Source organism: Lepus europaeus, chromosome 3 (assembly GCF_033115175.1).
Source record: "Lepus europaeus isolate LE1 chromosome 3, mLepTim1.pri, whole genome shotgun sequence".
NCBI classification, from domain to species: Eukaryota; Metazoa; Chordata; class Mammalia; order Lagomorpha; family Leporidae; genus Lepus; species Lepus europaeus.
In genome coordinates, this window is record NC_084829.1 from 138,703,377 (window position 1) to 138,721,524 (window position 18,148).

At 42.8% G+C, this 18,148-nt stretch overlaps 1 protein-coding gene across 1 annotated transcript in view; it reads left to right on the top strand.

Annotated features, from left to right (window-relative positions):
* The window catches only part of ARFGEF3 (ARFGEF family member 3), a 183,321-nt gene extending 165,664 nt beyond the window's left edge, over positions 1-17,657 (top strand). The window contains exons 32-34 of the mRNA XM_062186827.1: positions 274-395; positions 7,421-8,645; positions 10,012-17,657. Of these exons, the coding sequence (XP_062042811.1) occupies positions 274-395; positions 7,421-8,645; positions 10,012-10,203 (1,539 nt within the window). The 3' untranslated portion in view covers positions 10,204-17,657. The remainder of the gene's footprint in view (positions 1-273; positions 396-7,420; positions 8,646-10,011) is intronic.
* The last annotated feature ends 491 nt before the right edge of the window (positions 17,658-18,148 follow it).

An 18,148-nucleotide genomic window follows, 5' to 3' on the forward strand; every position in this document is an offset into this window, starting at 1 on the left:
TTAAATGTCAGCACCTGCTATTTGGAGAGTAATAAAGTGTCTGGTTCTAGAAGTAGTGGTGTTATTAAGTTAGTGTCAACAGCTAACTTTTCTTATTTGCTCCTTGGTTCTAGTGCTCTGCATATGTAACACAGCTACCGCAGGCCATTTACTTTTCTCAAATGCATGAGGGCAGGAAGAGTACAGACCCTGCCCAGGGCACCCAGCTACCCGCTGGGCAGAGCCAGGTAGAGGATGTGGCATTCTGAACCGTGCCTCTCTGTGCCCATGTAGGTGTTCATGCTAGACACCCAGTGCTCACCAAAGACTCCAAACAACTTCGATCACGCTCAGTCCTGCCAGCTCATTATCGAGCTGCCCCCGGATGAGAAGCCAAACGGACACACCAAGAAAAGGTAAGCCACTGAACATGCACGCATGGGGTGTCATAACCCAGAAAAGTTCACTTGTTCCCAGGTCCCGCTCGGCCAAGAATACTGCAAACTTCACAGAGCCATTGAGCAAAGGTTTTTGTACAAATGCTTAGCCTTTTAACCCAGTGACCCACATTCGTATGTGCTAGTTTGCTTGGACTGCCCTAACCAAGTACCACAGACAGGTGGCTAACGAAGAATGTGTTTTCTCGCCACTCTGGATGCTGGGTTAAGCAGGCAGAATGCTGTCAGGGCTTCTTCTGAGCTCTCACTCCCTGGCTTGTGGATACCCGCTTCTCCCAGTGGTCTTTCCCCCTGGACACTTCTGGGCTCAGCCTTGCTCCTCTGACCAAGATAGCAGTCATATGGTATTTCAGGGCCCACCCTAAGGACCTCACTTGGATCCTTGCTCCAAATAAAGTCACTGCTGAGGTACTAGGAGTTAGGACTTCAGTATATGAGTTTAAGGGGATACAACTCAGCGCCTCACAGCATACCTATGATCATCTTTTTAAAAACACCCTAGGCAGGTGCAGGCATTTCACCTAGAGGTTGAAAGCTGCTTGGGAAAAGCACAGCCCATATCAGAGTGCCTGCCTATGAACCCTCATTCCACACCCTGTCAATGCTTACCCTGGGAGGCAGCAGGTGATGGCTCAAGTGTCTGGGGCCCTGCCACCCATGTGGAGATCCAGACTGAGTTCCTGGTCCTCGGCTTTGCCCTGGCCCAGCTCTGACCCTTATAGGCATTTGGGGAGCAAACCTGTGAGTGGGAGTTCTGTGTCTCTCCTTATTTTCTGCCTCTCAAAGAATAATCATTGTAACTTGAGGCATGGTTTAAATAAGACAGCTTTCAGGAGACATTAAAAAAAAAAAAAAAAAACTGTGTGTTGCCACAAGAAAGCTGCGCTTCCACATACTAATATCTTAAGACATTTTGTCCTAGAATTGAAGATGAAGGTAATGACTGACTGTTTTAAACTTGTGGCCACTGACAGCAATGATGGTAGGTATCTGACCACTGTGTGTGAGGTGCAGTGGATAGGGGTTTCCACTCCCACTCATTTTATCCAGGAGGATGCAGCCAGAGAGGCTGGACATACGCCTGCCACGTGGTGGAGCCAAAAACCAAAACTAGCTCTGGCAGAGCACAGGTGTACAAACCCCTGCCTGTGCCATTTGCAGTTTAGTTGGTGCAATGGCCTGAATGCTGTGTCCCCCATCCCCTCCAAAGTCATGCTGCAATTCTAGCCCCCAGCAGGATGGGATGACGGGGTAGGGCCTTTGGAAGGAAGTAGAAGGCAGCCCTCACCAGTACCTGACCATGCTGGCACATGGATCTGATGTCCAGCTCCAGAGCAGTGAGAAGTAAGCCCTCCAACAGATTTTCAGCAGCTCAAGCTAAGACATCGGTGTCATTCCCCAGGCTGTGAGTAGTCCGTCCAACAGTCAGCTCAACCATTTGAGTGACATTTCTAGTTACTAATTTTTTTAGGCAAGTGTTTTGTATAAAAGAACATGTGGAAGGTTGAAAGGTTGTGAAACGTGAATGCAAACTAACTATGGACCTGCCACCCAACTTCAGAAATAGAACTTTCTGGGTACCCACTGTGCTCCTCCCCATTCTGTCCCTGCCTCCTTCAACTGCCAATCACTGGCTTTCAAGTGTTGGTCCTTTATATCTGTTTATAAGCCAAAGACTGTGCAGTCCTTTCACATCTTTAAATATAGATATACTTTTCCCTTTTTATAGTTCTGGTTCACATTCACCTAATTCTTGCTTAAATATTTTTAAAGTAGAAGTGGGCAAAAGGAATAGGCTGAATCTACGTTAGAAATCAAATGCAGGAGAACTAGATTAACCTAATACTTTCCATTATTTGCTTAAAAGATTTTAAAGATTAAAATTTACAAATACATCAAACTTGGCTGACAAATTTACTTTCCATTTTTAATAGGCAATTACCCACTTGCTGCAGTTAAATGACAAAAGCATATTACATTCTTTAAGAGCACACAGCCAGATGAGATTCTCTATTTTTGTATTCTTATATTTGACTATTAGCAAAATTTGTTATATTCTGGTTAGGTACGTCCTTAAAGGTTCATGTTGAAATCACCTATGGGAAAACTCACCTAAACTACAACCAGATTGCAGCATTTAAGTGAAGAGGGGTGTGTGTGTGTGTGTGTAATAGCTTTGACACTGACAGCCCCAAGCTTTCCACAGTCCACATGATCTTAATTAGAGCTTTAAGATCTGTTTAATCTGTGACCCTGACATTAGCATCGTTTAAGTCAGCTGCCTGTGAAACAGTGAGCTCTCCAGTACCGCGTCTGGCCTCAGAAATGAGCTCACAGTCTACAGCCCTCTTCTTATGAGAGCAACGAACTGCAAAACTGTTGATTTTGTCAGAGATCTTTGTTTCCTTACAGCAGAGATGATCAAAAGTTGTATCACCATCGACACTTGCCTTTCTCTGTATCTTTATGAAACTGTGTTGTCTTCCCTCTTGCTTCTCCTCCCCCTTTGTTTTTCTGTTACTACATCCTTTCTCAGATGCCCAGTTAGCAACTTTTTATCTTGAAGAATCAAAGAGGAGATCTGGTTGGTAAAGATACTCCATAGTTCAAACAAGGCTTTGTACCAGTGAGCCCTCTCTTTAGGTGTTTGTTGGGAGAGAGCTTTCCATTTCTCTGCAAAGGTAATGGAAAATATCCTTGTGAGCTAACAAGTTTATTAATTTTTTTTTTACTTGAAAGGCAGAGTGACAGAGTGAGGTCTTCTATCTACTGGTTCATTACCCAAATGCCCACAACAGCTGGCCTGGGCCAGGCTGAAGCAAAAAGCCAGGAACTCTACCTGGGTCTCCGCCATGGGTGGCAGAAACCCAAACAGTTGAGTCGTTACCTGCTGCCCACCCCCCAGGTACATTATCAGGAATTGCATCAGAAGCAGAGGCAGGACTTGATCCAAGGCACTCCGACAAGAGATGCAGGCCTCCCATGTGGTGGCTTAACCTGCTGGACCCCAACGCCAGCCCCCATGCTGAGGGTTTTACACCTGCAGAAGGCTCATTGAACTCCCCTCTGGTTGTACTTCCTACTCTGGGGATCCAGAGCCATTTCTTAAGGAGAACATTTTCTCCAGGCCTAGGTCTGTTCCGGAGGCCTGCTCCCAGAGCCAGTCTGATTTTGTTATCTGGCTTCTTTTGGAGATTAGGAGAGTGTTCAGTGACATTAGCACTCCTAAAACACTGGGGACAAGAAGATAAGAGACTTCCCTATCCCTTGAGAGGGGGACAGCGTGGAGGAGCCAGTGAACAGGAACAGACTTGGAGGATCAGGGAAGGACGCCCCTCCTAATGTGGGGTCCTGTGGTGGTGCAGAGGACGCGCTGGACCGAGTTGGTAGCTTTTGGAGCCCTCCTCTTCAGGAGGTTGCACATTCAGGTTTCCAGCACCTTAAGTAGCTTACCAAAAAGTGTCTTCAATAGGAGCTGAGGGGAAGGGTGGATGAAGAATGACTGCTTAATGAGTATAGAGTTTCTTCGTGGGATGATGAACAGGTTTGAGAAATAAAGGGTGGCGAAGGTTACAGCACTGAACATACTTAGCCCCACTGAATTGTACACTGAAACACAGCAGCAAGAGTAACTTCCTGTTATATAAACTTTGCCACCTTAAAGGGGGACGGTTAGAAAAGGGGACTGTTGGGGCTGGCATCGTGGCTCAGAGGGCCAAGCTGCCACTGTGACGCTGGCCTCCCATCTTGGATGCTGCTCTGCTTCCGATCCAGCTCCCTGCTGGTGCCTGGGAAGGCAGCAGAGGATGGCCCAACTACCTGGGCTCTTGCCACCCATGTGGGAGACCCAGATGGAGTTCTGGGCTCCTGGAGTTGGCCTAGACCAGCCCCAACCATTACCGCCATTTGGGGAATGAACCAGTTGATGGAAAACCTTTCTCTGTCATTTTGCCTGTCACATAAATAAAGCCTAAAAAGGGGTTTTGATGTCTGCCCTCTGTTGTTCTTTTCATCTTTGCATAGAATGATGTGTTTTCCATTAATGATGATGACACAAGGGGAAAAGTCAGCATTTAGAAGTTATAGAAGGATAAGGATTTTTATTCCCTTCTGCTAGTAAAAAAGCACTTTCCCTAATTATAAAAGTAATTTATAAATCCAAGGTCATAGTGAGACATAGAACAAAGCATAAAATTATTAACTTAATGGGCAGACCTTTGAAGTCAATACTGTTAATAAGAGTTGTCATAATTTTATAATTATCCAATTACAGGAATGAGTTAACAACATATTGATACAAGCTGTTTCCACAAAATTCTAAGGGCAATGAAATGAAACTATAAGCCCAAAACTACATTGGTGAATTATAATACTTGGTAAACACAGAACCTAGAATTGAAATTGATTTCTTACTACAAGAGCACCAAACAAAGCCAGCTGAATCACCAAGTATTGAACATGCACTCTTTTTTTTTTTAAGGCTTTTATTTATTTGAAAGAGTTATGGTGGGAGAGAGAGAGAGAATCTTCCATCCACTGGTTCACTCCCTGGAGCTGAGCCGATCTGAAGCAAGGAGCTCCTTCCACGACTCCCACACAGATACGGGGCCCAAGAACTTGGGCCATCTTCTACTGCTATCCCAGGCCATAGCAGAGAGCTGGACCAGAAGAGGAGCAGCTGGAGTTAGATGCTGGTGCTTCAGGCCAGGGCTTTAAGCCACAAGTATTCACTTCTAAAGCTACCTAATCTGGTGGTACTCTAAGGAGGAAAAGTACAGACATCTGTGGACCATTCAAGGTCTATGAAGGAAGAACCCAGCCCTGTGGGCTGGTGGGGGATTTATGTGTGTTGAGGGAATGCTCCTCTCTCACCTAGGTTTGTTTTAGAAGGCTGTTTTATCATTAGTTTATTTCCTAACCTTACAATTGTTAGCCTCATATTAACTCTGATGTTAAAACTGTTTAATGTTTGGCTCTCCTCCCTCTTCCATAATAGAAGCTTTGAGATTTTTACAAATATGTACCCAAAGTATGAACTGTTCATGTTGGAGAACTGGTTTAGTTTCAGTGCCAAACTCCAGTAAGATCTGAGAAAAAACTTGGGGTTTAAGAAAAAAGGGCATGGGGCTGGCATGGTGGCATAGTGAGTAAAGCTACCACCTGCAACGCCAGCATTCTATATGGGAGCCAGTTCGAGTCCTGGCTGCTCCACTTCTTAATGTGCCTGAGAAAGCATCAGAAGATGGCCTAAGTGCTTAGGCCCCTGCAGCCATGTGGGAAACCAGATGAAGCTTCTTGCTTCAGCCCAGCCCACCACACCACTAAGCATTTGAGGCCATCTGGGGAGTGAACCAACAGATGGAAGATATCTCTCTCCCCCCGTAACTCTACCTTTCAAATGAGTAAGTAAATAAATCTTATTTTTTAAAAAAGGCAAAGGTTAGGAATAAGACCAATTAACTCAGAATATTTTACTCTCTTGATCTGATGTATCTTATTGCTCATTACTATGAAAAATGTTCAGTGTGTCATATTGCATAATTATGCCTTTATAACTTTTTTTATTAAACTTTTATTTAATGAATATAAATTTCCAAAGTATAGCTCATGGGTTACAATGGCTTCCCCCCTCCCATAACTTCCCTCCCGCCCGCAACCCTCCCCTTTCCTGCTCCCTTTCCCCTTCCATTCATGTAAAGATTCATTTTCAATTCTCTTTGTATACAGAAGATCAGTTTAGTATATATTAGGTAAAGATTTCAACATTTTGCCCATATAGCAACATAAAGTGAAAAAACTACCATTGGATTACTAATTATAGCATTAAATAGCAATGTACAGCACATTAAAGACAGAGATCCTACATAGTTTTTTTTTCAAATTAATTAATTTTCTATGCCATTTCCATTTTAACACCAGGTTGTTTTTTTTTTTTTCATTTCCAATTCTCTTTATATACAGAAGATCACTTCAGTATATAATTAGTAAAGACCTCATCAGTTTGTGCCCACACAGAAACGCAAAGTATAAAAATACTGTTTCAGTACTAGTTATAGCATCACTTGGCTTTAGACGACACATTAGGGACAGATCCCACATGGGGTGTAAGTACACAGTGACTCCTGTTGCTGATTTAACAATTTGACACTCCTGTTCATGGCGTCAGTAATCTCCCTAGGCTCTAGTCATGAGTTGCCAGGGCTATGGAAGCCTTTAGAGTTCGCTGACTTTGATCTTATTCCGATAGGGTCATAGTCAAAGTGGAAGTTCTCTCCTCCCTTCGGAGAAGGGTACCTCCTTCTTTGATGGCCCCGTTCTTTCCACTGGGATCTCACTCGCAGAGATCATTCATTTAGGTCTTTTTTTTTTTTTTTTTCCCATGATATCTTGGCTTTCCATGCCTGCTATACTCTCATGGGCTCTTCAGCCAGATCTGAATGCCTTGAGGGCTGATTCTGTGGCCAGAGTGTTGTTTAGGACATCTGCCATCCTATGAGTCTGCTGTGTATCCCACTTTACTATTCCATTTGTTTCCTAAAGCTTAGTAATTGTTACTTTGATTTCATAATTTATATTTTATAGTTTGTGGATTTAAACACATGTCAGAAATTCATCTAATAATGATCAAAATGGTTATCGTGTAATGGCCAAAGAAGTTTGGCCTTTTTTAAGGAAAGCATTTCAATGCAGGTACAAATTGGGCATCCTTTATCTGAAATGCTTGGGACCAAAAATAGTTGAGATTTTTGGAGTCTGGGGGATTTCATAGACTCTTTGGAGCAAAAACCTGAAATCCTCCAAAATCCAAAACGTTTTGAGGACCATTCAAAAAGGTTTCAGATTTTAGAGCACTTTGGGTTTTCCGTAGTTGAATTTGGAGTTGCACATCCATCCTAATGAAATGGGTAACGTCTGCATAGCTTTGGAATAACGGCTCCATGGCTGCACTCGGGGCTAACAGCGCCCTTTCTTTGCTCCCAAAGCGTCTCTTTCAGGGAAATCGTGGTAAGCTTGCTGTCACATCAAGTGCTGCTCCAGAACTTGTACGACATCTTGCTGGAAGAGTTTGTCAAAGGCCCCTCTCCGGGAGAGGAGAAGACGGTCCAGGCGCCGGAAGCCAAGATGGCTGGCTTCCTCCGCTACATCTCCATGCAGAACTTGGCCGTCATCTTTGACCTACTGCTGGACTCCTACCGGACGGCGCGGGAGTTCGACACCAGCCCGGGGCTCAAGTGCCTGCTGAAGAAGGTGTCTGGCATCGGGGGCGCCGCCAACCTCTACCGCCAGTCTGCCATGAGCTTTAACATCTACTTCCACGCCCTGGTGTGCGCCGTGCTCACCAACCAGGAAGCCATCACGGCCGAGCAGGTGAAGAAGGCCCTCTTCGAAGACGACGAGCGGAGCTCGGATTCCTCGCAGCAGTGCTCGTCGGAGGACGAGGACATCTTTGAGGAGACGGCGCAGGTGAGCCCGCCCAGGGGCAAGGAGAAGCGCCAGTGGAGGGCGCGCATGCCCTCGCTGAGCGTGCAGCCGGTCAGCAACGCCGACTGGGTGTGGCTGGTCAAGAGGCTGCACAAGCTGTGCATGGAGCTGTGCAACCACTACATCCAGATGCACCTGGACCTGGAGAACAGCGTGGAGGAGCCCCCCGTGTTCAAGAGTGACCCCTTCTTCATCCTGCCCTCCTTCCAGTCCGAGTCATCCACGCCGTCCACAGGCGGCTTCTCCGGGAAGGACACGCCGTCCGAGGATGACCGCAGCCAGCTCCGGGAGCACGCGGGCGAATCGCTGGGCGGGCGCACGGGCAGCGGGGACGGGCTGATGCTGCCCCCCAGCCCCAAAGTGGAGAAGAAGGACCCCAGTCGGAAGAAGGAGTGGTGGGAGAATGCGGGCAACAAAATCTACACCATGGCAGCAGACAGAACCATTGCCAAGCTGATGACGGAGTACAAGAAGCGGAAACAGCAGCAGCACAATCTGGCCCCGTTCCCCAAAGAGGGCAAAGTGGAGAAGAAGGGCGAGGCGCTGGGGCCGCGCGGCCCGGATTCGCCGCTGCTGCAGCGGCCGCAGCACTTGGTGGACCAGGGCCAGATGCGGCACTCGTTCAGCGCGGGCCCCGAGCTGCTGCGACAGGACAAGAGGCCGCGCTCGGGCTCCACGGGCAGCTCCCTGAGCATCTCCGTGAGAGACGCCGAGGCCCAGATCCAGGTGAGTCTGTGCCGCCGGAGCACGCGGGAGGCGCTGGGGCTCAGAGCGCCGGCGGGTCCCCTTAACCGAGTGCACACAGGAGGCATTCCAGGGTGTGGCAGAAACCGACTTGGCTCCAACATCAGGGAGCCTAGTGCAGGAAGAAGGCCCTGTCTGCCCCACTGGTGTTTCAGGGGGAAATCATTATTCTGTGTGGTAACATGCATGATTGAGAATCGGGAGCCTCCCTCCCCACCCCCTTCATAAGATGGGATTAAAGAATAGAAAACCGACAGGATCCAACAGGCATTGAGGCCTCACTGTGTGCATTTAGACACAGCACTGGAGAAATGTTATAAAGCGTTAAGCAAATGAACAAAGCAAAGACAATGGCTATGAAATGCTTTCATCTCCAGTCTTTCTAACCCATCCTGAGCACATAAAAGCTCTCACTCTTCAGGACACGGTGAGGGTGCCAGTGCCCAGACAAAAGTGAGTTTCAAAGAAAACAGTTCTGTTCAGTTTGAGAAGAGATGGGACAGAAAAAGAGAAAGAAAAAGACCAAGAGAATGCCCTTTAAAAATAAAATGTCATTTTTGTCACAGGTTTTTCAGAAGGCCTGCGGTCTCTATGAACCTGTACAGGAATGTATTTTATTATTATGAATAAAAGCAATGGCATTTCAAAAAGTTTATAGAAATTACAAATAAATTGGGGTGCAAAGTAAAATTTGAGATTCATGCATGTTTTTTATAGTATATATTTTCTATGAACTTTCTGAAGAATCCTTATACTCTTAGAATAAACATAAACTTGGAACTAGCATGAATCTTGCAAGATGTCTTATTTTCCTTTGAAGTATCTTGAACAAAGAAATAATATTCATAATTCAGAATCTGCAAAAATCATGCTAGACTAGATTTTTGGAGTGGTCCAAACTGATATACATGTTATTCTTCAGCAGATGACCTTGACTGAGCATATGTCTGAATTGCTTTGTCAGGTCTGCAGGTTTTTGCTTACAGTTTTAGAAAAGTTATCCTAAATTAAGGCAGACCTAGTCCAAGTTATCTGCATGTTATAAGACCGCTGATTTGAAATATCATAAATTTCATTATATGAAGATAAGAGTTTCCTAAAAATTTAAGGAATACATTGTGAAAGCTGAAAATAATATATTCCTAACATTACATGGGTCTCTGCCCATCTTTATATATGTGAAGTTAAAATGACAGTTTGTTACAGGTACATTAAATTAGCAAAAGACTAACTTATCGAGCTGAAGACTAGGAAAACCCCCTTACAGCCTGTCAAGAGTTAGCCACCCTCAAGCGTTCAGATAGAAGTATGGGGGAAAGCAGTAATTCTGTTGCATCCTTTCTCTTAGGCATGGACCAACATGGTGCTAACAGTTCTCAACCAGATTCAGATCCTTCCAGACCAGACCTTCACTGCCCTCCAGCCCGCAGTGTTCCCGTGCATCAGCCAGCTGACCTGTCACGTGACTGACATCAGAGTCCGCCAGGCCGTGCGAGAGTGGCTCGGCAGAGTGGGCCGAGTCTATGACATCATCGTGTAGGAGACTCGGATTCTGTGCCCAAGGAAAGACCGTAGCAAGGCTTAGCATCTGCCTGAAAGTCCAACTGGCAGCATTTTCTGCACCACCAGCCCCACTCAGACTAGTGTCTCAGAGAACAATGCTCCCTAATGTAAAAGAGTCTTGGTAGACAATCCCCAACTGATCAGCATGGGGCCGCTCTGGATACTAAGGTTGTGTCCAGCGGATGCAAACCATACTCTGGTCCTGCACATTATTATAGAAGAGTCTACATTCCTTGATACATTTCTAATCTTGTTCTTTCCCAGTGCTTTTGCTTGCAGTGTTGTCCCCAGACAGGTCATTTTCAAGGACCTCCCCTCCCCCTCACTCACCTCGAAAGCACTACACTGATCCACGTGATCCATCATTTTAAAAGTAAATGCAGCTCCTGAGGAGACATTGGCTGATAGGCCACCCTGATCTGTCAACACTCAGACGTCTAGTACCAGACATTGGAAAGTGGAGAGAGATTTTTATTACAATTATGGGTTTGGCTGGGAAGAAAACAGCAACAAAAATATGTATATTCCTCAATGGTTAAGATTTTCAGGTTGTACTCACAACTTCCCCCTGTAAGGTACTTTGTGCCTTTGTCTGTTCCTAAAGAAGAAAGTTCTTTCCTGATAGGGTTTCAAGTCCATGGCTGGGCAGCATTTGACATATATTACCCAGCGTAATTGTCAAGAGGTGGAAGATGGACCAGCTACTCTGGCTGTCCCGTTAATCTTTGCTCCTGCTCCTCAGGCAGGCAAGGAAAGAAAAAATGGTGCCTTAGTTCTTTGTTGCACAGATATTTCTATGCCCTACAGTTATCTGAGTATAAGGTACACCATTTAGTTTTCAAGGCAACAAAACATTAAAATGCAACTCATTTTCTTGTAACCTCCCTTGGAGGAAAGGAACTCAGAGTACTCCGTCCAGTGAGCAGATTTCTCAGGGAAAAGGGCAGGAAGAGTGGGGTATGGAAACAGCTGAGGGGGAATTAAGATGAAATCAGTTTAAATCTTAAAATATGATACTAAAATCACATACAACCACGGTGTCAGTTATCAAAGCTAGAATCTCAAAATGAAAGAGAAAAGGACACTGAAATTTATAAAATGAATTTTTTTCTATGTTTAAAATGTTTCTCCTCTCCAGCAAAGTAAATGTAGCCTAAGTCTGAAGTCTTTATTCAGGCCAATATTTTAAGTAATATTTTTTTCCTTAGTGTTAAGAGGGAATGATATCTTATTTACAATATATTTTATATTTCTTATGTTATAACAACATTTGAAACTCCTCAACCAAACCCATTTATATGCATACTAGCAAATAGAGTTGGCTGTCGAGGCATATATCACAATTTCCCAGCCGTAAAAATGTATTCCTAATGGACTACAGGAATATCTTTCCTTAAAGATACAGGAAAGCTTCCAGAAGCTCATTAAATGCTATGTTAGTGAAGTGACAAACATCAAATCTGCAGCACTGAAGTTAGAATTTAAAAGGGACTGAATTTTATCTAGTGATGCAATTTGCCAACTCTGCCCTCTTGAGAAGTATGTGGCCATTAAAAGGTGACCTATGAGAAAGAACGTCATTATTCGGTATGCCATCTAGAGAGCACTCCAGGATCTGGGAGACTTTTTTTAATTCCAGAAAACACCCTTGGCTTTCATTTTCTCTCCCTGCTCAGTGGACAATAATTCAAGTTTAGAAATATCATCAACTACTTGATCCAGCAAATTACTGGAATAGCAATGAGCTGCGTCCTACACTTTTGAATTTTTACACTTTGGAATTGAAAGTCAAGTAGATGCTTTTTTCCAACAGAAGCCCTACGCTGAGGTTGTTGGGTTTCTTTGTTTTTGTAGCTGCTCTGAGTTTCAGTTCTGTTCTGAGACGGAGTACTTCCACAGTGAACCACACACACCAAGCTGCAGCGGAGTCAACCATGAGAGCACAGCCACTTCTCATAAGATGTGAAAGTCCAAGGAAACCAGTCTTGGCATAGGGCTGTCATCCCAGGAGTGTGTGAAAGAACTGCATAGACAGAATTCACTCTCCCACAGAGAGTCTCTATCACAGACCCCAAGGATTGCTCCTGAAAATGAGCTTGCCCCATACTCTCTGTCCAAACACTGTTCTAAGACTAGGTTGATTGCGGGTTATGAGAATAAAAAGGTGAGAAAGTATACATAGCTCTCTGCTGACAGTTTCACAAGAGGCTTTGATACCTTCCCATCATATCTTGCGTGTGGCCCACATCGCACTGAGGCCACCTCTGCTCCTCAGGCACTCTGTGTGCCAGAGCTACCTGACGTCTGCATTCACATCAAGTTTCAGCCGGCAAAGCAGCTAAGTCACAACAAGACTTCCCAGAGTATTTGACGCTTTCAAAAAGCACTCTGCTTGATACAAAGTAGTCTCTACCGAGGAGGACTTCCAAGTAGGACTTGTAGCAGGTGGAGAAGGGAGGGAGGTGCTTGACCAGACTTTGCAGGCAGATGGTCCCTTCCCAGGGCCAGAGTCCAGAACTGTTCCTGGTGCCTTTGTTTCTGCCTGTCTCCCCTTCTCTTCCTTCACACCCTTCTACCATCTCTGAAAATGCAAGGTATTGTTCTCACAGTCATTTTGGGGGCAACTTGAAGATCAAGGTCTAGGCAGCTTTTTGAAGCTGTAAGTCATTCTTAGCAGGTATCTACAGAGCTAAGCAGAACAAGACTTTACACATTGCTCTTAGTTGCCTGCTTTTACTGCCAAAGAAGTATCACCCTAAAGGTGGGATTTGTCTCTCCTTTCTTGTATCTTGATCAAGTATGCTTTACGAAAGAAGCATCTGGAAAACTCTTAAGCATGAGGGAATCCCAGATTGATCAGCCCAGCCAAGTGCACATACCCTTTGCCACAATTCTCTCTGCCCTTAAGAAGGGCATGAGTTTTGATGATAGAGAACAGGATCTTGCATCTCCTGGTCACCCTTTGACGATGGGTAGGCTGCCACCTTGTTATCTCCCTGCCCTCATTATCATTTTCTATCCTCTTTCATAGATGCAAAACTAGATCTTTTAGCTTTGGGGAGCTTTTTAATGACTGACCAATAAGGACCCAAACGTATTATGCTAACATACAACTCAGATGACAACATTTAAATCAAACATGACAAAAATGTTCATATAATTTCAAAAGGACATTGAAACAAAAACCTCTTGGTATAGTGTAGTGATCCCTAGGCTTTTTCTTCTTGTTTTAGGAAGGCTCATCATACAGAGTCAGCTGAAAGAATCAAATAGCCTCAACCATAAGAACATAATACCATCATAAAATAGATGCTCCTGGCTTTCCTGAAAACATTAGAGTAGTGTATACAAAGAAAGGTTTTCTTTCTCAGAATGGGAAATCCATTAGTGTCAGTCCCATCAAACTGAACAGAACAAAGACCTTTGTCTAGAACAGCAAGAGGTTACAAACAGCAGGAAGGTTGTGACATGTGGACCTTCACTTGCATATTAACATGTTCAGTTCTCAAAGTGACCTCGGAAATAGGTACTATTTTCCTCATCTTTTAAGATGAGGCCATAGATCCAGAGTGGTTAATAAACTTGCCCAAGACAACAAGTAAAAGGCAAAGTTGGTTGCAGTAAAAGTGTTCATGAATTCAGAGGCCATACTCTCTCCCTCTCTCTCTGAAACCATACTCGAAAGGAATCGAGGAAAGGGAGACAGTTTAAGGAATGAGACCATTAAAATGGCAATATTTGACACTCCAGGTCTGTCTGGATGTTATGAGGATTTTGTAAAATAATTTTAAAAAGCATTTATATGTAGAAAGATCATATATGTGTATAATACATTTTAAGAGTTGAAAATAAAGGAAACCAATCTAAAATTTAATCTTAAAGGACATTCCATGTTACTCTGAAAAATTCACCAAGTTAGGTGGAAATGGTAGAACAACATTGTTCATGGCTAGTTACTAATTCAGAAAAGCAGCAGCCTGTGTCTAGAATGGCACACATGACTTGTAAACCTTTTTCCAATACCATTTAATCAACTCCGAATAAAGTGCCCTGGAGCCAACAGTGCCTCTTTACTTGCTTCTCTGGGAAGTACACAGTTCTATATGTGTAGGTCATTATTCAAGTTTGGAAATATGCAAAGCAAATGATAACCACTTTTCAAAATGTACATTCTCTGAAGAGGAAGCAACGGGTTGGACAAGATTATTTAAAGATCCAGGTACTGAGGGCATCTGGTGAATACCCATAGCAACCACATACCCCAACACCTGAGTGGTTCTACTGGTAGACAAGGCAACAGGTAGAAGAGAAACCGGGGTCCTGCAGGAAGCAGGTAACAAAACATGAGTATGCTTAGGTAGCACCTAGGTGATCCCAGTAAAATTTAGTGTGGCCTTACAAATACAAAAGAACATTGAGTACTTTTTATTGGAAATAGAAGTTTGTTATTGGGAGAGCTTTATAGAATTGGTAAATATTTATGCATTTGGGGGGGGGGAAGCATTCTCCTTGTTTACTAGTGGAGCAATCTAGAAAACACTGGTTGATTGGTTGGTTGGTCGGTTGGTTTGGGAAAGCCCCTTCCTCTGGCTGTGCTGTAGTGTTTGCATTTGATGTGGAAGTAACTAATAACTTTATGAAGGTTTTGTAATAGAACACCATTTAGATTTCCAAAACACAATTATTTCAGGGAACACGGAAAAAAAAAAAAAAAACAGCCCCTGAGGCTGTCAAGCAGAAACCCAGTTGAGAACAATGCTCAGATTTCCTTACAAATGATGGCATCACTTATTAATTGAAGAAAAACCATGACCACACCACAAGCATCATACATAACCTTTTCCCTTTGTGTACAAATACAAAGGACTTCCTGAGAGGAGAGACTGGTTTATCATCTCAGTGACAAAAGTTCACTCAACTGCTGGTGAGTTCCATCCAACTAAGACCTTTCCATCCTGTTCAACCACCAAGAATTGTTTGTATTGTTAGTTACTGTCCTGAAGGTCTAGCCAGTGGTTGCCTAATATCATTTGTGTTTAGAACAGTCAATCTCAACCTTTAGCACATGAAAATCATAGGCAGGTCTTGTTGAAACAAGGATTACTGGGCCTATACTAATTCTAGTTGAATCAATCTGGAAATTGGCATTTCTAACAAGTTCTCAGGTAAGGCTGATGGTCTGGGGACCACGCTTTGAGGACCGCTGCCTTGAAAAATTTTCCAACTGCTATTTTAAGATCAGCCTGACATATGAAGCTCTAGAGAAAAACAGAACTGACCCTTGGGCAGACAATTTGGGGCTGGATTCCCTTCAGCAATCCTGCTTAATCCCCCCCCAGTTCCCAGTTTTATTATACCAACAATTTTTACAAGCTAGAAGACAATGAATGTATAAATTATATGAAATTGTGAGATTAATCTAAGCCTCTCGTCTTTGTATTTAGAAACTTTGATTCTATGGATGATCGTTTGTATCCTGTTGACCCTTTGACTTGTACTGAATGTGATTTTCTATTTCAGTATGTCGTGTTTGAATTTCTTCTGTCCATGCAGTTTTAATGAGCTGTTTCCATGTTGGTTTCATGACAGCCTTGGCTCCTGGCTTAGAGAGTTTTCTGAGTAGTTGCTCACTTGCCAGTTGTTTCACATCTCTCAGTGATCACCAAAACTAAGCATTTCAGGAAAATCTGAATCGTCTTTCTGAATCTTCATTTATCACTTGATGGTCTGGTGTAAGTTAGTGTTCTAATTTCTCGTACATCTACCAAGTGGCTTCATGGAAATTTGTAGAATGAACTAACTCCCTTTTGAGCAGGTGTGCCTGTCTTGGCTTTTCATTAAATAGGTTGTTTTTGCCCAGATACCCACAATAGAGATCACATTCATTAGCTCATCTTCCAAATGATGAGAAAAATATAAAAGTGACCCAGTGTGCTTTGGGAAAACAGTAAAATCACGTTCAATCAAATATAAATAGGGCTTTAATTTATATATTAACTATTTACACAGTTAGCTTTAGAAATTCTTTCATTAAAAAAAAGGACCATAGAGGGAATGAGTCAAGAAAAAAATATATTAAGTATTTAACATCATCCCCATTAATATAAACTATATTACACATAATTCTTATTGATTCAATAAAGTTTCTCTAAAGACTTCTGCTTAATAAATATCTTGACATTTAAATTAATGTAGACTATCATATGAATAGAAATTAATTCTATATATTTAGTGAGATCTGAAAGCATTTCAAAGTATTAATGGGAGCAAGGATTCAGGTCCTTTCCTCTGTGGATGGAAATAATTGAAGAGTTTATTTTATTTTTTGTTTCCCATAGTCATTTTTTGACAATTATGTGTGTATTCAGGTATTTTAATAACTGATTTTTAAATGAAAGTTTTAAAATCCATCTCTAGGGATAATTTATTTTCAATTTGTTTCACCAACCAGTGCCAAAACGAGGTAGAGGATAATCTAAAAGCCAACCTTTTGAGCTAACAAATAAGATATTCTGTTTTCTCTTGAAGTGCGGGAGGCTCACGCCTCTGACACTACCACCACCAGTTATCAGCCATGGCTACCTCATCATTCTGGGCAAGCTACTCTATTGCTCCCTCTGCAGTTCTTTCATCGGATCTTGTGGGAAAGACATCTGTCAAAGAAAAATGGGTTTCCCACTGAATAGGCAAAACTAGACAAAAGATGAATGCTTCTGATATTTCTGATTTTGTTTCACTTGCAACCATATGGTAGAATATCCAGGTGTGGCATGACGGGGCAGGTGCCTAGAGGGAATGGTTATTTTTGTTTCTTGGCTTGTTTGTGTTGGGGATGGGGAGGGGAGAGCTAAATATAAGATATTTATTACCCTAATCATGCCAAAAGACTACACTCCAGATGCATTCACTGCTTTTCTAGATGGAATATACTCGAGTAAATTACATTATGAGCAGTTTCCCTACTACCACCTCTCAGTCAAGATTGAAAGCCAATGGTGGTGTGGGTTCTTTTATCCCTTCTTATATTATGCCAAAGAATCAACTATTTTCACTAAAAAGTATGAAGAAATGAAGCTTGGTATAGCCATAATGAGTTGAGTCAGCATACCATTTTACCTGTAAAATGCGACATTCATCCTTGCCACCCCATTCTTCAGGAGCCTTGAGGCACTTGTTGACTCCAAAGGCCTTGTCAAGGAACTGTAACTTTGAGTTTGCCTTTTTCTATCATCAGTTTTGTTGCATTCATTTAGAGAAACAAACTGAAAACCACCCCTCTTTGTATGTTGCTATAACTGACTTGATAGAGTCTCTCTGTTCACTGTTCAGCAGGTCTCTGTAAGCAAGCTTGCGAGTGTATTTTGTGTACATTTTATCTGAGGTGAAAAATGAACATTCTAAAGAAAAGAGATTTTAAAAGATATTGTATTTATGTTGCTTGTGTTGTAGAATAAACTCAATGCATTTTAAAATCTGATATGTGAAAATTTTCTTTACTGAATAAATATATCAAAATAATTCATGTAAGTGTTACTGTGCTTATAGAATTCCACCCAAAGAACTAGGTTCCTTTCCATGACATCTTCTGACTCTGAATGTAAAAGGCCCCTTCCCAATCTTCAAGCATGGGAATAGTCACTTTTGACCATGTAGTATGTAAGGAAACACAATTTGCAGAAATATATATCCTTATTTCCAGTTTGTCTTTAAGTGAGATTATTCTACAATATTGTTTTGACTTTATCTTCTGAAGAACAGATATTTGAAACTAATATTATGAGCAGATATTAATGAAAGCAAGCCCCTATTCCTAATGCCTTTGATGTAGACTTTCTCTTCATTAGCTTGCAGTTCCTCTGTCTCCACTGTGATGACTACAAATCAATTCCTTACCAAAGACTAAATCACAAAATTAAACAAGT